At 43.0% G+C, this 22,077-nt stretch overlaps 1 protein-coding gene across 1 annotated transcript; it reads right to left on the reverse strand.

Annotated features, from left to right (window-relative positions):
- Positions 1-749: 749 nt before the first annotated feature.
- CEP57 (centrosomal protein 57) lies at positions 750-21,339 on the reverse strand. The gene is made up of 11 exons (XM_074150977.1): positions 21,280-21,339; positions 15,750-15,906; positions 12,586-12,765; positions 11,638-11,759; positions 10,666-10,782; positions 6,313-6,390; positions 5,081-5,185; positions 4,837-4,917; positions 4,239-4,483; positions 3,400-3,544; positions 750-2,003 (listed from the first exon to the last, which is right to left on the reverse strand). Exons 1-11 carry the CDS (start codon positions 21,307-21,309, stop codon positions 1,767-1,769), a joined length of 1,497 nt encoding a protein of 498 aa, XP_074007078.1. The 5' UTR covers positions 21,310-21,339; the 3' UTR covers positions 750-1,766.
- Positions 21,340-22,077: the final 738 nt, after the last annotated feature.

A 22,077-nucleotide genomic window follows, 5' to 3' on the forward strand; every position in this document is an offset into this window, starting at 1 on the left:
ATAATTCCTGCACTCTACAGAGCATTATCACAGTAGCTTCTCTGTAAAAGGAGTATTCGCATCTTTCTGTGTAACTCCCGTTAAGCCCAAATTCACAGATGATCTGGGATCGATGCCTGCTCCTTGACACTCTCACCCCTACTAGGCATAATTCCAGCCTGGGCACCTCAGGCACTGCATGCAGCACATACGGAGCCTACAGTAGTCCTGAGCCTCCAGCATTGAGGAGCTGCATCTTCAACTCATCTGCATCAGCCTAAAGGACACCTGACCTCAACCCACCTGAGCAGGCTGGTCCCCGGAGGCCCTTCCCAAGTGGAACTACTGAGTGAGGTTTCAGCTGCTGCTGAACCAGAGACCCCCAGGATGAATTGCTCTCCCAAGTGGCTACTCCAGCTACACAGAGCCCATGTCCCTCACGTAAATGAAGTTAAGGAGGTGGCTCCAGGCCTGGTTAACAGCTTCTGCCGTCTCCCCTCGTAGCTACAGCCTTCTGTGCCTTGGAAGGAAGCAGGGTGGATCACCTACAGGTAACTGAAATCCCTCTGCCTGTGCTGGCCCTACAGTTCCCTGCCCATTAGCTACAGGGAAGGGTGGACAACCCTGTCCCTCCCTTACCTGCAGCTTGCTAGCAGCTCTACTCATCTCCCTGACCAGGGGGATGTCCCATCACCAAAAAAAAACCCAAAAACACAAACCACTGGATGGGGCTCAGTGCAAAACACCGGAGTTAGAGGAAGTGCAGCTTTCCCACAACTCACTCAACAGGCAGGTTGGCTTTATTATTTCTCAGCTGTATAAACGGGTAATCTGGGTCTTCTATACATTCCATTAATAGGAAATTCTTTACATTATTAACGTAATAAATAACATTTACTCAGCTGTGCAAGTGAGAGTGCAAAATGAATTGCACCACTACCAAAGTAGATAGCTCAACAAAGCACATTTAAAGTTAAAAGCAAGATGCCAGGACTCAATGGCATGATTGAGGCACTTGCAATTTAAAACACTTGTGGTTTATCTCCCACCCAAACCTGTGGACAAGGAGATGGGGTAATCGCCCCTGTCCTAGAGCTTTTTCATAAAGTACAATTGCTGTAGAAAAATTACACTATTCGGACTTGATTCAATCAATCGTTAAGCAAAATAATTTGTAGAAGTTGTTTTTCTGCTTTTTTGAGTACTGAAGCATCCATTGCCATTAATGCTGACTAACGCAATGCAGCAGGACAAGAACTAGGAAAGCTTTTTGAGGAGAGAACACCTACAGAAAACACCTTCCAAAGGGTTTGCCTGTTCTCCTTAGGCACACTCAGGACCTGAGTATCTGCAGCTGCTCACAGAACAGAACTGACAACAGTCCTTCAGACTTCAGGTCACAGCATTGTTTCCAAACAGGACGCATCTTGAGGAGCCTCCCAACGGCAGCATGAAATCGCACTGGCGTTTCACACACACCAGCCCACATGGACATGTTGCCCTTGGTGCGCTGAAAGAAAGTGGAGGGACTGCTGGAACCACAACATGGAAGGAACCGGTGGAGACCTCTGCTTAGATTTGGTGGCTGCGTACCTTAAAAATGGAATGTGTTTTAAGCTAGACCATAATATATACAATCAAACCCAGGGATGGAGAGTTGAGGGCCCATATTTCAAAAGTGCACTTGGCATCCAGTAGTCTCTTTCACATAGCAAGAAAGGCAGCAGCTTCGTATCTGGGACATGGGAAAGTCTGACCACAGTGGTTCGAGAACATCTGCAAAAGAGTCAGTAGTCCCAGCTGACATCGTCTTTCTGTAGCGAGGTCTGTATGGTCTGCATGTCTCTCAACAACTGAAGGTTTTTCCGACTCTTCTCTCCAGGTTTCACCTTGATGGGACCAGCATTCTTTCCTTTTGTGGTTACTGTAGTTGTTACTTTGACCTCACTGACAGGGAACCTGCTTTCTTTTGTTTGTTTGGCAGAGGTCTTTTTGGCCTTGCATTCTCTCTTAAGTCTCTCTAGCTGAAAGAGAAGCCCGAAGATTAAGCAGTGACCTTGTTTCAGTTCATGTTCTGCAATTCTTCCAGACAGCTAAAATATCCCACCACTCATCTCACCCAATTAAGCAAATGAATGCTCCCAAGCCACCCTGAATAATAAATATTTTATTTTCCTTACACAGCATTGCTATATTCGCATCTTTAGAACTGTGCTCTGCTTACAGTCTGAACTACCAGGTTATCTTTTTAAAACCGACAAGTTGATGACAGGGGAACGTCTCCATCATGAACATAACAGAAACAGTTATATATGACAAAAAGTTGATTTGTCACTGCCTACCATCTAGTGATTAAAAAACAAAACAAACCCCAACAAACAGAAAACAAGTTTTTTGAGAACTCCTACAAGTTGTGTCAGTAGCTAGTCAGCAGCCTACAGTACGTGCAGAATGCTGGGAACTGCTACATAAAAAGGACATAGACCTGTTGGAGCGAGCCCAGAGGAGGGCCACGAAAATGATCAGAGCACTGGAGCACCTCTCCCATGAAGACAGGCTGAGAGAGTTGCTCAGCCTGGAGAAGAGAAGGCTCCAGGGAGACCCTGTAGCCCCTTCCAGTACCTAAAAGGGGGCCTTACAGGAGAGATGGGGAGGGACTCTTTATCAGGGAGTGTAGCGATAGGATGAGGGGTAATGGTTTCAAAGTGAAAGAGGGGAGATTTACATTAGATACCAGAAAAAAAAATTATTTACTGTGAGGGTGGTGAGGCACTGGAACAGGTTGCCCAGGGAAGCTGTGGATTCCCCATCCCTGGAAGTGTTCAGGATGGATGGGTCTTTGAGCAACCTGGTTTAGTGGGAGGTGTCCCTGCCCATGGCAGGGGGGTTGGAACCAGATGACCTTTAAGGTCCCTTCCAACTCTAACCATTCTATGATTCTATGATATCCAACCAGGAGTGTTTCCCAGACAGACTACTGGGGGCCCAGGAAGTAGACTCACACCTTCCAGCCCTATATGTTGTTTCTCAGGTTGTGTATTGCCCCACCAGCTTATGCCATTTGCAGAATTCAACAGCTGTGGGATTTGCTATCACACAGTAGACAATCTTTTCCCTGTTTTGGGGAAGAGGAGCATAAAAGGCAATGCAAGAACAGATGGGAAAGGTCTGCCCAGGACAGGATGAAGAGTAGGCACAAGGGTGACATGGTAAGACACAAAGGATACTTCTGCAGAAACAATGGGATAGAAAGATGGAGGTGTGCAGACTAACTTTGGGACATCAAAGCTAAAGCTAGGCACTACTGCTCTACAGGAGTTACTTCTGCTTTATTCAATTGCTGCTCAATTAGGATATAACGTCAAAACCCCTTAAGATAGAAACTCTACAGAAGCATGAACATAATCAAAAGTAACTCACCTGCAACCGATGCCTCCGGACTTTGCTGATCTGATCTGCCTTTGCTTCCATCTTCCCCACCAGCACCTCAAGTTCCCTTTCCAGATCCTCCCTCACAGCAATGGTTGGGGCTTCCTGGACAAGCTTTGACAGCTGCTGGTGATCACTAGCACGAATTCAGACAGAACAAAGCTTGCATCAGACTCCCTTGGCTTCCAGTGCTTGTACACCCAGTTCAGAAATAACACTTCTGGGAAACCATAGCATCAGCAGCCAGCCATATTCAACATGCCATAATGAACCAGTAAGAGCAGTTTTGCTGGTCAGCAGCATTATTACAGTAGCACATCCTGGTGGCAGGCTGCTGCAACACTAAGTTTCAGTAACCTAAGTAGCTTCGAACTTCAATACACACACTCAAAATAACCAAATAACCCCCGAGGGCATGATCTCAGCGCTCTCTCAGTTACTATTTTGTGTCTATATACTGCAGTTGTGCATTAGGATAACGTTAATGTTCTCTTAACCCAGACAAGAAAAATGACTTGTAAAGATGTCCTTTAAAGGAGTATTTGTCCATTGCATCAGGGGCTTTTATCACACTTCTCCCCTTCCCCACACAAATTCAATACTGCTGCATATAAATGCAGGTATGGAGTCCAGGCTCTTCATCAGATTCTCTCTTTATCTGTGTGAGAAGAAATGACAGCCTCTGCAGCCAGTTGAACAGAGAGATCATACGCTAGAGATTTCCTAAAACTAACTCCTTTCTCAGGCAAAACCTTCCAACTTTAAAGCAAAAGGCTAAAATACAAAGCGTCTACATTCATGATCTGCAATGGAGAACATGCCAAACTCACAAACTCATCTGCCCAAATTCATCTTGTAAAGTTAGCAACACTTCTGAGAGCTCTTCCTGGGATGAAGAGGAGTCCTTTGGCAGAGATGACTTTCTGCTTTTGCTGGCAGGATGACCAGTGCTGACGGATTTTGCCAGTGGAGTATCATTTACCACACGACTGTTACACAAAGCTTTCGTGTGCTGCTTCATCAGGTGTAGGACGTGTTGCACGTTGGCACCAACTGAATGGCTGGGACTGGTAGACTGGGAAAGTAAAAGAGACTACTTTAAAATGGCATTGTCAACAACTTACTTAATAATAACAGGAAACATTTAAAAACAATAACATTTGATTTGCTGTCAGCAATGTATTTTTTGTTTGAATGAATATGCACTAACAAGAATAGCTTGACAAGCAGCAAGAGAGGATCCTGTTTTGGAAATGCCAGTTCAGCAAATTACCACTGTTCAACAAGCCTTTTGAAGACAAACTGAAAGAGAGAGAGTCAAAGAAAATTAAATGATCCAACCACTGGGTGTCAGGAGTGCACCGAGTCAAAGCCACTTAAGGAGCTGCAGCTATACTGAGCGTTAAGCTTTGGAATTAAGCAGCTCACCTTCCCAGCTACAAAGGGTACATCACCCAGACACAGTCTGTAATGGGGCTGCGTAGTGAGATGGCTTGTATGAGAGTGTTTCTGAAAGGAAAGAAGAGAGAAATGTTTACCAAAGATGACACTGCAGCAATCCCATTTTCCCTTTGCGTCGTAATAGGAGAGGCAACCTACCTCCCTGTTTGCATGCATGCACCCTACTAATTTTACTCCTCAGTAATTGCCCTTCTCTTCCCCAGCACGTTACCTTCTCTGGCTGCTTAGTTTTCTTCCTGGGTTTTCTTGCTTTTGGAGAAAGCAACGGTGATGCTGCTTGAATCAGTAGTCTGTTGGTTTCTAGGCCTGTCTGAAGCTTTAATTGAGGGAATAAGGGAAGTTACCAGAATTGTATTAATAGTTAATCAGAGACAGAGTAAGCTGAGATTTGCAAAACAACAATTTTTCAAATACAGACTCTCTAAAAGCAAGGGCTTCGAGATTTAGGACGCTTCTGCAGTCTAAGGTCAATTTAAACATTAAATAAGAGTACTTCCTTTGGTAGCACTACTCATCACTAATCCTAGTAAGTTAGAGAATTACTCTTACTGCATGACTCCCAGGCAGGCAAGTGCCAAAACATCAGCTGTGCTTTACACTCAACAAGATATTAGGGAAGTCAAGCCACCCAACCCTGCTCAGTTCATCCTGTGGCAGACAATTAACGGACAACTATTCCTTCTGTTCTATAAAATTTGACAGTAAAAAAAAACCCAACCCCAAAATGCAACCACCTATTGGAAGGGTTAAGGTTAGGATTCTCACTGTCAGTGAGCTCTACACGCTTTGCTGTTCCCTTCAAGAGGAAGCCATAGCATGGCTTTAGTAATCACCTCCTAACCAATTTCAACTGGAAGCATTCACAGAACAATTATTCATGATTAATTTGAGACATCCTTTTCACTGCCCTCAAACTCATGGCAAAGGCTAATGCTAGAGCCTAACGCACTACCTATATACTTCTTCAGCATACAATGAATATTTAATGAGCACAACACTTCAAGGTTAGAAGACCAGTGTCTTTATGGGCTCATAACCGATAGCATGTTGCCTCTTTTTTGACTCCTACAATATTTCCAGTTACAATTATGAACAAGGGAACATGCTTGTTGACCTTGATCTATTTAAAGCAGAGATCCTCATGGACCCTCAACTATGAATTAGTCTGAATTTCTACTCCTCTTTTCCAACTAGCTTCTTTTATTTAAGAAATCAAACTTCACTGCGCAGGAGCTGTTAGAAAAAGGTTTCCAAAAAGCTCAGAGAACTTCAAAACATTTGGCATCTCAGACAGGAGGGAAGGGGCAGGAAGACTAAACCAAGGTTTTCATTTTTTTTTTTTATACACGGGAGGCACTTTCAGCAAGTTTAGTTGAAAAGTTGATGGAAAGGAAGAGCTAATTACAGTGCATACCAGTACAAAAGAAATTTCCTGTTGGTTACCTCAGCTGCTTTTTCCTGAACAAGCTTCCTTGCGTGTTCTTCCTCCTGAAGCTTCTGTTCCAGCTCTTTCATTTTTTTCTAGTCCAAGTTGAATAAAAATAATAGCATTACTAGTGAAACAATGCTTTTTTCCTGAAGCCTACAATACTAAGAGCTTGAGCAAAAGTCTATCAGTTCAACTTACAACTTAAGGCTAACTGAAGACTTCAGCATTAGAATGATTGCTGAAGTTTTGTCCGTAAAAGCATAAATACAGCAAAGTATAAATACAGTAATCAAGTGCTTAAGCTTAAAAATTAACTGATTTTTGTATTTAAATTCAGATACCAATTGCGGAAGTAAAGTCGCAGCCTACAGGGAGAGCAATAGGCAAGGCTGTCTTTCTCTTCAGTTGTAAAAAAAACCTAGAAAGTAGATGGTTTTGCGTACATTATCCTGGATTTTGTACAACAGAAGGGCTAACAAAGGTGTATCATGAATCATTATAAGCTGAGAGACTTGCTTTATATTTAGACCACTAAATTTCCGTAACAAACTTTTAAAAGAGAAGAGTTTTTGAACATATAACCAACTTATTAATAGAGGAGGGAAGTTTCTATGATGCCTCTGAGATATCTTTAAGTAAAACTGAAGCAATTTCATCTTTTTATGGCTAAAAACATGTAAGAAGTCTTTTGAAAGCCCCTTTCAAAGAGAAGAGTTAAGGAGAAAGGCACACATTTCCGTGTAAACTCTCCAACAAGATGAAACTCTTTTTTAAGCAGGATACACTTAAACTCCCAATGTGAAGGCTATTAAATAGTTTTCTGATTTTATACAACAGAGTAAAAAAAAAAAACTAAAAATGATCCAGCGCTCCAGGACACAAAACAACTTCCTTTCTTCTCCCTCCAAAGACTGAGCATTATTCACAAAGCCAATAATTAAACTTAAGTCAAAAAAGCATGCAATTCACAGTAACACCTATATTTGTGTATGTGTGTATATATATATATATATTTTAATGAACTAAAACTCAAAGAGGCTCTTAATATTTAAACTCTGCTTTACCTAAGCATTAACTGCAAGATTAATGTAACCAGCTGTTACACCAAGGCGTTAAAAGGCAAAACCCTAGATAAATATTGCGGACAAAGGCACTATATATAAAGGAACCAACTTTTTCTGTTGAACAAAAGAACTCTTTTGACTATTTTTTTTTCCCCCATTCCAATCAGTTATTACAGGTAACTTAAAAATCATCTTTCACCCTTTACGGTATGTGGCACAATTCTTGATTTCCACGTGGTCAGTCACACAAAGATCTTTGCTTCACCTGTTACATATGAAAGAATGTTTAATATGGAAATCCTGAAGCAATTTTTCTGTTTGAATGGAAGACTGATGTGAAGCTGGGCCAATGCTTTTGTACCAAAATGAACCGAGTCAGGGGTTCAGCTGCAGCTTAAACTGCACAGCAAGAACATCAGACCCTGTTGGAAGTTATCTATCCACGTTATATTCCCAAAAGAAAGGGTTTTTTTTTCTTGCTTACAGAAAAAGCTATCACTCAATTTGTCTTCCGAACTCAGCTCTCCCTCAGGCAGACAGGTTACTGGGGACTGAGGCCAGAGGGCGACCTAACAGCAAACACACCAATGCTCCCTGGAAACACTGCCCAACACATAAGGAAGTATGGCACAAAAGGGCCCCGCAGGTCAGCACTGGGCTGCCTAAAACACTCTGCTCTGTCACCATAACCGCTGCAAAAACATTCAGTGAAAAAACAGAAATTAAATATTTCAACATCTATTTTTGCCCCTCTTCTAAAAGAAGTGAAGTTTCATGTGATCACCTTACCTATCCTTCTGGTTGCCATTGAAATAAGTTTCAAGCAACTTTAACCAGAGACAGAAAGTTTTGAGCCCTTAAAGATACCCAATACCTAAATTTTCCTGAAAATCAGCTGCTGGGATAAACATCCAAATTAGTTCCATCAGAGTGGATATGTCTCCAGTGTGAAGACAGCTTTTACCTCCGGGCTTAACTACCTTGCAAACTGGCACCTGCTTGACAGCCAAACAGCCAGCGTACACCCAGCTGGAACAGGGCAGTTTGAGAATACAGGAAAAGCAAGAGATGTAGGTAGTGCACAGTCCCAACAGGATGTGAGGATTCATTACTTCTGTTCACAGAACGATGAGTTTTATGAAGCCTCATTGTTAGCACTAAGAAAAAAAATCTAATTACTACCAACTACAGTTCTTCGAAGCATGTCATCTACACACACATTCAAATTCTGGCCATACACAAGACCAGAGCCCAAACCGCACTTTTAGGGAACAACCCCGTCCCCTTACTCCATCCCCTCACTCCATCCTCAGACTCTCTCCATCAGCTACTCAGAGACTGCACTGCGGGACTACAGTTGCGATAAACTTACACTAGAAAATGCTTTTGAGGCATGTACTCCAATTAGGAGCCCTTCACATGAATAAGAATCTCAGCATTTCCTTTTTACAGCCAACATTAATAATGACAAATTGCTTGAAGGTAGCACTTAGAACCAGGCTCTGCAGGTTTTAGAGATTAAATGCTCTCAGTAAGATCCACACACAACTTGTGCTCCAGCAGAGCATCTGAAATCAGAGGCAGTTAAATCATTGCTCACTCACGAGAAGTCATCTCGCCACTTTCCATCCATTTCAGTACACAATGTACGGAAATACTCTTTTTTATCTATGTCTTGCTTCAAATTAAACTTGCAAATCTTCCGAGGGTCCTGCCACAACTAAAGCAGAGATCAAAGAGGCAACAGATGCAACTGTTTTGAGCCAAGTGTGCCGTCATCCTTTCAGGATTACACAGTAACATTTGGCACATGGATGCTCCCCTACAAACAGAGCCTGCAAGCACAGGGGCAGACCTGTCGATCAGAAAACAGCTCATGACAGCAAAATGATCACAAGGAAAATGACCTTTAGTCGGACCTGAGTCCACACTTCTCTCAGCTCCTAGAATTGATTCAAAATTGTGTGAATTTAACACCCAATTCCACTAAAATAGATTTGTGACAGCTACTAATTCCTAAAGATATCAAAGAATCAAAGGATCCAGGAAAAAAAACCAAACAAAACCAAATTGTTATGCTGAAGTTATGTTCACTAGCCAGGCACAAAAAAAACCCAACCCAGCCTCACCAAACTCTAACTGCTATGAGTCAAAAACTTGGTAAAAGCCCTTGAGAAAGGAATTCCTGTTGCTGAACCAGTTGTTTCAACCCTGGAGGAACTTAACACTCCTTTCAATGAACAAGGCCCGGGAGACACTCGTCTCTCAAAGAACTTGGCCCAGGTAAACAGTGCAGGTACTTTTTTTCCATAAATGCACCCAAAATGGGGTGTGAGGATCTTAAACAGCTCATTACAGCTGCCTTGAGTCAGGGACTCCCAAGAATAGCTGTAGCGTCTGAAGGTCCTGCAGCAAACCAGCTAAAGATTTACTGTCAAACACTTCCTTATGTGCTCCTGGACAAACAGCATCTACTGCAGCGCCTAGGTAAGGGCTGGTGTGCAAGCTAGCAAGCCCACAATTTTGACAGAGTCCAGAGCTGTCCTCAATACCACAATGTACTATCTGATCCTTTTGGATGGAGGAACTTTGCAGGTGGAAGCCTCTCCCTGGTTAAGCCCTCTGTAGTTCCCATGCTTGGGATTCTTGTGGTCCCTCTTCAGCAGCAGAAAGAGGTACGTGGACCAGACTTCAGAAGCCACCACCACAGATGGTAGACAGAAAGAACATGACCAAACACGGTCATGTTTAACTTGTAAAAGTTACAGATTCAAAAGGAATCCTGAAGAGGCAAACTGATTCAAACGCACTGACAGAGGTAGATGCTCTGTTTGTCAATGCCAGGCTCCAGAGCTCTGCAAGTAAAATAACTACTAATTATGTTCCTTAAGAAGAAGGGCAAGTGGTAAGAGAAAAAAACACCCAAACAAATCCACACAAATCAAGTCAAATCTGGGTCATAACAGAATATAACTGCTAGCATCCAGCACCACGCAAGGCAGAAGTTGGGAGCTTAGGAACGCCCACAGTCCTACATGCCTATACACCAACTAACCACGAAAGAGGAACACCAACAGATACAGCTAAGGCTAAGCAGAGTGCAGTGACATAAAGCCTACTTAGACTTCCACAATAACTGCAAGTTTTTACAACACTTAAGCTTTAAAATAAAAAAATAAATGTGTACTTGCTATTTGTCTCTACAGCACAAAGTTTTGCTCAGGTATATTGACATGTAGCTATAAAGTGCTGATTACAATAGACAAGATAAATCTGATATAGTATCCAGTACAAATGACAGACCTCCGCTATGGACTGCATCGTAGTAAGTCTCCTGTACTCCTTTTCCAGCATATCCAGCTTTTCCAATTTCGACTGAACGTGTGATTGATCAAGCAGCCGATCCCTCTCCAACGAACCCTTGAAGGGAGAAGTGAAAAGTAAAACAATTATAAGCACAATAAAACAGGGCCATCTATAGTAAACCTTTGCAGCACAAAGGAGGCCTATAAACAGTCCAAAGGAGCTACTGCTTCCCTCTAGGTATTTTTAAACGGTGTTATGATTAGGGAGCAACTGTGCCACTGGCCCATCAACACTGGGAGCCTCACACTCAACCAGGTTCAGGTGGGAGAGAATTCTGCAGTGTGTCCTCCTTCCAAACCCAATGTGGTAAGAAATTCTCATTACTCAGCTATTAGAGATAGCTTTCTTATTTTTTCTTCAGTAAATATCTAATAGAGCGAAATAGAGACCCATGAACAGAGCTCTAAGTGATCCATCCTCCAATAAAGCAAAATTCAAGTTCATTCTAGACACAGGCCCAATCCCAGAGACACTGATGGTAAGAAATAGAAATTTTACTATTATTTCTACAGAATCAGTATTTTAGCCCCAGTTTAGCAAAAGCAGTACTAGTAAAGAAAATCCCTTAAGACCTGAAGAGTGTAAACACAAAAGGGAGACACTTTCTCAGTGGCACATGGGTATATAACACTTGAGGGATAAAGATGAGCTACTGCAGTAAGTGAATCACACAGAAGCAAACAATTCTTATTAATACCAGAGCCTGATACTGCCTTAGAGACAGGTGCACAAAGGCAGAAAAATAACACAGTCCAGATAAAAATGGGAAATTTAAGTATGGAAATTATCCACCCCATAGTATATAAAAGGCAGCTGAAATAGACATCCACAAATTACAGCAACTACAAAAAGTCATGACATAGTTCATGATTTTTATAATTTAACCCAGAAATAATCTTGAGAACACACCTGTTTCTCCAAGAGATGCGACTTCTCATCTTCTGCATGCTGGATCATTCTTCTCATGTAGTCCAGCTGTTTCTCTAAAAGGCTGCACCGAGACTCGGCAGCTGCCAGCTGAGAAGCCAGTTCTGAAGATAACAAAAGGCAGAAAAAGTGAAATCATGCACGCCTTGCTCTTGGGATTTTTTTTTTTGTTGTTTTCAGGACAGTTCCAAAACAAACAAGAAAAGGACCATCTAAAGAAACCCACTGATTAAGCCTAATGAACTTCTGTATGCATGTAAATACCTAAAAAAAAGTATATTTTTAAAATTATTTCTCATAACTCCACATGTCACTGCAAAGTAAAAGATGCTGAACAAAGTAAATTAATTAAAAAATAATTCTCAGTACAGAAAAGACATGGACCTGTTGGAGCAGGTCCAGAGGAGGGCCACAAAAACAATCAGAGGAATGGAGCACCTCTCCAGTGAGGACAGGCTGAGAGAGTTGGGGTTGTTCAGCCTGGAGAGAAGACTCCAGGGAGACCTTATTGCAGCCCTTCAATACTTAAAGTGGGCCTCCAGGAAAGATGGGGACAAATTTTGCAGCAGGGTCTGTTGCGATAGGACCAAGGGGTAATGGCTTTAAAGTAAAAGAGGGAAGATTTAGACTAGATGTAAGGAAGAAATTGTTCACACAGAGTGGTGAAGCACTGGCACAGGTTGCCAGAGAGGTAGGAGATGCCCCAATCCCTGGATACATTCAAGGTCAGGCTGGATGGGGTTTTGAGGAACCTGATCTAGTTGAAGATGTTCCTGCTCACGGCAGGGAGAGTTGGATTAGATTACCTTTAAAGGTCCCTTCCAATCAGAACTATTCTATGATTATGTGAAAAGAGTTTTATGCATTGATAAAACTCAAGTTTCATCCACATCAGTATTCTGTAGTATCTATATAAAGTTTGCAAACAACCTTGATTTTTCTTTGACACCTCAGTCTTGTCATGCTCTTTGTGTTGCATTTGTTCACTCAGTACTTTTTTATAGTCTGCTGTTTCTCTGCTGAGGTGTTTTACATTCTCCTCCGCCTGAAGCCGTTCCAACTCCAGTCGATGAATTTTTTCCTGGAGATTCTTCAGAGCAGAAAATATTGCTGTAATTGAATAAGTACCTTTTGTTAGATACCATTAAATCACCATTCAAGATAACATTGAAATTGAAACATTTTGATAAAAGCATGTTATGTAAGCAAGTCAGAGTGTTCCCTACCAGCATTCAAGACTCCTTCCAGGAATTAAGACCCGCTTCCCTTGAAACCACAACTGATCCTAAAACTAGTCTCAAAAGAATAGATGCCCTTGGTGCATGCTTTCATCTGAAATGTTTGGGAAAGACACATCCATTTCCCAGAACAAGGCACGTAAATATTCTGTAGATTATGTGCAAACAGTGCATCTTCTGACTCTTTATCAAAAGAAAATGAAAGGTCACAACTAGATAGTTAAAAGAGTGGCAGTTCTCTATATTATTATTCCTCTCCCAGTGCGTGCTAGCACAACAAATACACAAACACAACGTTCCTATGAATGGTTGCAGAGCAGAATAAAGGTTAGCTACTAGATGGGCTATAAAAACATTTATTTCTAAGTGGCAGCTCTTTTCTGATTCTTCTGTTTGTTCCCTTACTCCCCCCCAAGACATACATCTCCTTTGAGCTGAACAACTTTTCCTTTCCCTATTCCATTCCCTGCTTTGACAATTACTCAACAAAACCTTTATATATTCATCACCACAAAAAGAAAGCACCTTGCAATTAGACCATCTGCTGGTAATCTGATGTATTACATCTCTTAGCTGCTTTGTTTAATTCTGCAACGGGAACCATAAGCATAAGCCTTTCCCTTATACAGCGCTGTTGGAGTAAAACACAGGAACATCTGTACAGACCGCTCATATAGCGGACTAATCTGTGCGGTCACATTAACCCACTCCTTTGTGCTTAAAACCACTCTAGAAAAAAAGAATACACCACCTTTATTACTGAATGCATGAGCACAGAAAAGCTGAGACCGCATACTTGTTTGAGCATCAGATTACAAAAACAAAACAAAAAATAATTATCAGGATGAGTTTTCCAGAGTAAAAACTCATCAAATCATGAAGTGCAGAATAGCACATTCTAGTACCACATCAAAAAAAACCTATGTGCTTTAGTGTACCTGTTAAATAATAAGAAGCCGGTGACAGCAGTCACAGTTAAGAAGTTTGGCCTGTTTGCAAGATCAGTCACCAACTGTTACTGTTACCAGGATTCAGTTGAAATGGGCATAGCTGAAACTATAAACAGCTTTGTTACTGTTATCCTTAGAGCTAAATTGAAAACTCTGTATATTTACAATAATGACCAACAAAATACAGGAATGAAGCAATTCAAGAAATGACCAGATAAAGATAAAACCCAACAGGATGCCACGTATCATTCCATCATTCTTATTAGAGTATTTAAAACCAACTGTGTATGCTGAGGCACACATGTACACAAATAAATTCAAACCAAAATAAGCAGAATTTACTATATTCAATTTCAGGATTTCTCAATATCTTTTTTTTTTAAAAAAATTAGGGGGTGGGAGGTGCAGTAAGGATCCCCAGGAACAATCAAGTCTACTTTCTCATCTGAAGTTAATTCCGATATCCTTAATCTTACTAAATTACACATTCCAGAACATTTTTGCATTTTTAAAACCTAAGCAAAAAGAGTAAAATATTGGGTCATCTGCCCGTTGGATTTAATTTTCAGTATGTATTCATATTTACTTAACTTTTTTTTTTTTAATAAAGACACCTCATAAATTTTAGAAAGGGATACAATTTATCAGATTGCCTCCCTCCGCTCGCACTTATTTCAGAATTGGCAGATTCCATGCTTGAAAAAAGTTGCCAAGTTAAAACTTGGAAGTCAAAAGTTTGTCACTAATGCAACATGTAACACAATCTATAAAAAGACGCCTGCATCAGTAATTCACAAGGAAGCTCTTTCCTGCACATCCGATTTTTTATCCATCACAAGGTTCCTTTAGTTTTGTGTCAACTTCACTCTCAGAACTGATGGCACTGAGCATATGAAAGCATATACTATGTTTTTAAAAACATTTCAAAAATTGAGATTTCATCTTCTAGATCATTAACGTAGAAGTGTCTAATAATTCAGACATGAATTATGTTATTGGAACAGGGACTTGAGCCTATCGTGCTGATTTTTTACTTCGCTTGAGTAATATTAGGATTAATCCTAAATCTTTCTCACTTTTCTCCTTATGAAGAAAAAATACCAAGTTTTTCATGCAACTAAAGGCAACTCTAGTGTTAAAAGAGTATTTTTGCAGTGACCCTGAGCCAAACAGCTCGCATCAAAGGATCAACTCCCTGTGCTGCCCGCTGTACTCACCCCAAGGCAGCTCTGGAGTACGTCTCATTGCATGACAAGGCAATTCACTAAAATAACAGAAACTAACCCAGAATGTTTCTGTACATGTCAGGTCAGGCAAGACAAACCTGCTTATCTGGAGATGAACACCAGGACCAGAGTGGGAAAGAAGGGAGAAGGAATAGCCTAGAAACAAGGAAGGATAAATGGGAGTAAAATCACCTCCCAAATTTTTGACGTTGCAAGCTCTCAGTTCAGCACCATGCTTAACTTTCACTGATATGATAAATATTCTCGCCACACCCTTTGTCCGTGACAAAACTTCCCACTTCAACAGGGCCCAAACCCCTCTTTTGCTCCAATCCATTCTGGGGATTAAAGCTTCCTTATTTCAAACTCAGCCATGAACTCAGGAGAGGAGGACTGAAGAGGGGGCAAAGAAAACATGTCAGGACAATTTCATAAAGTACTCCGCCAATTTTACAGCTCTCTCCTATTGAAGAGGAGCATCTTTCTCCAGCTATACGATTACCTCTTTCATTAGGTATTCTTCAGAAAGAGAAGTGCAAAGTACCTACAAAATAGGTGACCTGCACATCACTGGGCAGCAATAAAGGATAAACAGACCACAACCTTTGTAGATGGGTACATAACAGCATTCACCATGTGATTTGGAAACAGGTAAGAAAATAACCTTGTTAATCTATTACCTCTGCTGTTGCTTTCAGGATATGGAATAACTGGTTTCCGTGGGGAGAGCAGCAAATCTGAATTAATAAATGGCTTGTGCTTTGGATATTCTATAAATGAAGTTGCAGAGAGTCCGTCTGTGGCTGACGCAGAGTTATGAGTTTTGTGCAGATCATCCTGAAACCAAAACAAAGCTGTTATTCAGCACATTGGTTTCCCTGTTGCAACAAAATCCCAGTAAAATCCAATTAGATGATGTGTAGAAGTATTGCTGCAGGAGACTGTAATACCTCAAAAGTTCTATTTCCTTCATCACAGCCTTAGGCTGTATCATTTTTACATCTAACTCTCCTCCACTAAAAATAGTATCAGAAAGAAAATACCTTTTCCATACTAGTTTCCAATTCCACTTTGTCTTCTACGTATACTGTCTCTTGCTTATGGTGAGAAGGTAATACACCAGTCAGTTGGAAAACAGCTGCCTTCTTAACTACTGATTATACTTAACCGCACATGAGACACTGCACTGAGGTGGCCAAACCTGATAAAGCACACCCAGGACCACAGTTCTACATCTGCTCATCTAACGTAATAGCCTGACTGTGGATGGGGCAGACGACACACAATCTCCTCACCTTGCCTTCCCAGCTGCATAGTCCCAACCTCTCTTTTCCACTGGCTTCAATTCGCCTTTCCTACCCTTCCATGAACAGATTGCACCTCCACACCTACATGACTTTATGCTATACCTGATTAGTGACACCAGCACAAGAAAAAAGCAGCAGCAAATTACGGCCAGGAAGGTACCTCTGCTTCTGAGCAGCAATGTGCTGTTAAGATCAGCTTGAGACTGTCTCAAAAACACAGCCCACAGATTTCTCAGTGGGCTACATAAACCTCCCAAGTATTTTCTGTCTTTTGGATGTAGCAATGACCAGAGGGGACCACCTAGCTGTGAACACACTGTGCAGTCAGGATACGTTTATGGTTTTGACTCAAAGACTGGCTACCTGGCCTAAGCTTTCTGGTTTGTGTACACGAATTAAATAAAATATGAATCCTTGTTTTTAAGGTGCTAGTCATTTCTGTCAACTGCACGTAGCACTAAACATTTCAGTAACAGAATTTGAAGGCAACCTGAGAGAGAAGTGGGCTGCAGGCAGATGCAATGCTCCTACGGCTCTCCACAGAGCATCTACTTCACTCATTTGACAACTGAGCAATCGCTGATCTTGCCAGGGTTTTTTTTTTTAAGCTTTTGCAAACATCAATTATTGGGAGCACATTGTGACTTTTATTAAAACACAGAAAGTGTTTATGTAAGTCTCTCATAGCAAATTAGATAACAGCCCAAAATGCATTATGAGGAAGAAAAATAATACAGGGGAAAAAATATTAAGAAAATGTATAAGTTATTCAAAGCCTATACACAGTTAATTTCCTCTTATAAAGTGATTCACTGTGGACAAGATAATTAGGACCCCAAGTACCCTGAATGTATCAATCAATGCCCCTAAACACAGTCTTATGAATGCTTTGCAGTTTACATTTATAACATTTTCCTGCACAACTTAAGGCCTTTTCTTGTAATAGCTGCATTTGCACAAGAACTTTTGCTGCCATAGAAAGCCAATTAGAATACTAATCCCCAATTAAGAAGATTTTAACAAAAATATTTTTAACAGATTTTTGTATGCATGCACATACACAACGTTTTATGGTCTAACTTTTGTAGAGTGTGTAATGTTGACACCTTAATGAAAGCCTACTAGATGCTAACATTAAGATCTAAACTTCACTCCTGCAAAAATACCATTGGCGCTACAGGATGCTGAATGCAGAATAATGAATAAGACCAAATAATGAAGTAAAAATGAACTGAGCAAGACAGTATTTTATGCAGCAGGCAACAGAATGAGAGAAGCAACACAAACCTCAGCAGCCCAAACAGCAGAATGTTGATTCAAATATCCATCTGTTATTTTTATCTGATACTGATCCAAATCAAAGGTACCCCACAAATCAGGCAAAAGGGGAATGAGTCTGAAACCAAAGTAGGGCTACCAGCATCACAACTTTTCTAGATGCCTTTATTTTCCACCTGTGAAATGTTGTCTGTGAATTAAAAATAATTACATAAAACCCCCAAACTACAAAGGTTCTTGTTGTTACTGGCATAACTAACACCTATCTAACCAACAGCAGACTAACCAAATGAGAAAGTTAGGGTACTCAAACAGCTGAACACCGAGCTACACAAAGCAAAACAAATACAGGCATTTGACTAGTTGCCTGTCTTGTACATTTCACCTGGATGCAGAGTACAGGCACTAATTTGAATAGTGTAATAGTCAGTACAGATACCTGCTTGAAATAAATACTGAAAAAAATGTGCTGAAATATTGTCTATAGTATCAGCAATCATTGTGTCAGTCCAAACAAACACTTGCTACCAGATATATCTTCCTTATACGTTTAAGACCATTTTTATTCTGTTTCACAGTGACTTCTCAATACACCTGAGTGAAAAACCAAGAAAGTTTATGAAACAGAATCAAGGAATTTCCATCACCAATCTCAGACTCCAATATCACACCAATTCTTTGCTCTTCTCTTTACTTTCAAGTTGTTAAAGATTATGTAAGTCTGCTTCTGCTCTTGGAAATTCTCATGGGGAGCATCACACAGTGAGGCTCAGGGAAAATCTTGAAACATAAAAAAGGTACATATGAAAATTGGGGAACTCTATACATTCATTCTGAATCTCAGCTAGGCCGCATTTGCTAAATAAATCTCCTCCCTTTCTGGGTACTCCCTGTAGTCTTTCTTTGCTTAAGCCACACTAAAGCCTCATAATCGTAAATGAAGAAGATTAACTGTCCCACAAGGGGGTAAGTGCACCACTATGATGTAACAGTAGCAAGCTGAGCACATTTAACCTTCACAGGTCTGAGGACATTACCTTCCAAAATTCACTGCTGCTACCATCGCCTGCCTACGCAAGCATGCAAAAGGGAACATTAAAACCACAGAGCAGCCATAGATCAACACACCAGTACCATGCAGTGACCTCCTGAAGCTCCCAAAGCCTAAACACAGCGGGGGGTGGGGGAAGATACAACCTCATATGATAAGTTTTCCAATAAGAATCAGCAACTTGGGGTAGAGGGACACTTTTCAAACCAAGGAACTTGTATAGATGGTAAAAACAACCCACCAGAACACTGTTACTTCTCTGATGCACTAAAGAAATACAACACATCCTAAAAAACTATCCAGGAGACTATTAATCTCAGTAGAAAATCAAATGTTTCAGTAAGAAAAAGGAAAAAACATATCCTTATGTTGTTCTCGTTGCCATACACGTTTTGACTAGATCCATGGACAGGTAAAATAACAGTGATTTATAAACAAACTGTAAAACCAAAGAGGCAGAAAAATGCAGGAAGCCTCTCTGGCAATAACTGCAAGAAAGCACGAAGGCACCAAGTCAGTGCCTTTGGCACTTCAGCACTGGAAAAAAAGGACTAAATTAGAGTGGGTGTATTGCAAGTTCTTCAATAGGTGCTCAGAAACGAACAAAAAAAATGAAGCATGTTAATGCTTTAAGTGACACCCCGTAGTCCATACACTCTGTTACAAAGAAAAAAAAAGGGCTGAAATAGGGGAAAATTACCTAGAGATCGGGAAAAAAAACCAGAATAACCAAGTACTGAGTTCATCGAGCATAAAATACTCAAGTACTCAGTTATCAGAACTTTCAAAATAGCCATTTTGGAGGGACAATCTCAATGTAAGCTTGGTCTAGTCCCTCAGCGCTGCATTACTGGGAGAACAGGGAGGGAAAAACAGCCCCTATCACCCAGAGGCCAACCCAAGTGCTGTCTGTGCCTGCCTGATACAGAACTGAGTCAGGAGTGCTCTAAATTTACGTAACATCTCTAGTTAAAAGCAGACATAAAAAAGTTAACTTAGTCAAGCCATTACATCAAATAAGGGGGGAAAAAAAAAATATGTTGGCATAATGCAGTATTTTTTTTGTTAAGTTTCTGTTGTAGTGTGACAGACATATTAAAAGCAACTGTTTTCAAAGTTCAGAAAGCGTAAAGTTTGCTTTTTTCTTTTTTTCAGCACATACAAAGAGTCTGCAGCGGGCAACTTTTTTCCTACAAGTTTTGTTTTACTAACTAAATTAACTGAATAGCCTACATTTGTCTACTTAAGACTAAAACTAGTTTTCTGCCATCATTGCCTATGCATGCTAGAAAAAATACCAGTCAGGAAGGACATAGGAGTCCTCAAATCCTGCTGTCACCACTCCAGCTGGTGCAGGTGTAAACACGGGGGCACACTGTGGAGGTGGAGGGCACAACAGTGAACACACCGAGCTGGGTGCCCACCATGCAGCTGTGGAGACCCCAAACCATGAACCCTCATGTGACATATCTTCCACACCATCATGCTGCACCTTTTTCGTCATCTCTACTCCTCTAATAAGGCATAGCTACTCACCAAAAAAATACCAACCAAAAACCCACTTGACTTCACGGAGCCACAAACCTCAAGCCAAAATGTCCAACAAGGAAACCAAGTGGAAACTTGTGTTTGAGGTGACGTTCTGGTAGAGGCTGGCAGCCTCCACCCAGCTCAGCACAGTGCACTGTGCTTGCTCCAGCCAAGCCTCCATTTCTTCATGTCACCTGCCACCAGCAGATATGGGTCCTGTTCCTTCTCTACACTCGGAAGGAACCCGAACGAGGAAGTTCTAGCCCCCTGACTGCAACCACCTCCAAACCTGCCAGCTGCTCCCGCACAGGCCTAAGGACACCAGGTACATCCTGAAGTTAAACCTCAGTCTGAGGGTACGTTTCCACCTCGCAAGCGTGAGGGAGCGGACGTGAAACCCAGGGCCCGGTCTCCAACGGGACGCCGCAGCTCGCTGTGCTGGCCTCACGGCCCGTAATTACCCGGTCAAACGCTTAATGGAGCCTCACCTGCCTTTGGAACAGGCGCTTTCGGAGTCATGACCCCAAATTGTTTCTGAAAACAAACCGAATTACAACACTTTAATCTCCCGCGCTTACAAATACGCTCTCCCGACACTGGCACGGCGACAGTAACAGGGCTGCTTTAAATACCGGAGTACGTTTATCCTTTTCTGCCACTTATTATAAAACACGCGTGCATACGGGATAGGTGCATATACGTATCTATATATTGCATTTAAAAGAAGTGACAGCCTTCACCGCCCGCGTTGCTCCGGGCAGGCCAGGGGCGGGGAGGCCAGGCCGCTGGCCCCGCACCGCCCGGCCACGGCCTCGCTCCGGCCCGGCCCCCCCAGCCTGCCCACCCTTCCCCTCACGGCGGCTCCGGTGCGGGCAAAGGCCCCGGGCCCGCCTCACCCCCTCCCGTACGGCCAGCGCGGCACCGCACGTCTGAGGAGGCCCCACTAGCCCTCACCCCCAGCGCCATTCAGCGGGGCCGGGACCCAGACGGGCTCCCCCCACCTTCCCGAGCCGCCGCCCTCTCAGAGGCGCGGCCGAGCCTCACCGTACGCTGAGGACCACGCGCCGCCGCCATATCGGCCAGGGGCCCCGCGCTCGTGCCTGTCCCTTTAAGGCGCGACACTTCTTTCGCGCCGATCGACTCCCACTTGATTGACATCTTGGCTTGCCAATGGGAAGGGAGGAACCGCGGCCAAGCCCCACCCCCAAGGGGCAGGTTTGAGTGATACCTAGCTACCCAATTAAATAGTAAGAAGGGCGCTTCTCAGCCAATCGAAGGGGACGAGTCAACAGAGGCGGCGCGGCCTCCTGCGGCCAATCGCTTGAGGCGCGTGGGAAGAGCGAGCGGCCCGCGGGCACACGGCGCCTGCCGCGCACGCGCGGAGGGCAGGCGGCGGAAGAGGATGGCCTTTGTCAAAGTGAGCCCCCGCCCTCCAGCCAATCGGAAAGCAGAACTCGCCCGAGGCTGCCCAGTCAGCGCCGCCGCCTGGCGGTCACCCAATCATCCTCCAGCGCCCTGACAGGGGATTGGCGGCGGCGGGGCCAGCGAGGGGCGGTGATTGGGCTGTGAGTTTTGAAGGCAGGTTTGGCGCGGGGCGCTGATTGGCTGCCGCCGGAGCCCCGAGCCCGGGGCGGAGGGAGGGGGGTGTGCGCGGGGTGACGCCGATGCCGACACCGAGACAAGGGGGCGGCGGCGCGGCGGCGGCGCGGGCTCGGCGCGGGGCCTGGGCCTAGGCCGGCGGCGGGGCTGCGCTCCCCAGGCGGCGGGGGCGGCTCCTCGGCGGCCGCTCCGGCCCTCGCCCCCGGCACCTCCCTCTTCCCCTCCCTCGGCCCGCCCGTGTCC

This window comes from Numenius arquata, chromosome 1 (assembly GCF_964106895.1).
Source record: "Numenius arquata chromosome 1, bNumArq3.hap1.1, whole genome shotgun sequence".
Classification (NCBI taxonomy): Eukaryota; Metazoa; Chordata; class Aves; order Charadriiformes; family Scolopacidae; genus Numenius; species Numenius arquata.

What these genes read in the sequence shown, in the direction of transcription:
- CEP57 (XM_074150977.1), bottom strand. Translation starts at nt 21,309, where the DNA reads ATGGCGGCGGCGCGTGGTCCTCAGCGTACG. An exon ending in CGCGTGGTCCTCAGCGTACG is followed by an intron (nt 15,907 to 21,279) that starts GTGAGGCTCGGC and finishes TTTTGGTTTCAG; the next exon opens with GATGATCTGCACAAAACTCA. An exon ending in AAACTAAGCAGCCAGAGAAG is followed by an intron (nt 4,918 to 5,080) that starts GTAACGTGCTGG and finishes CTTTCCTTTCAG; the next exon opens with AAACACTCTCATACAAGCCA.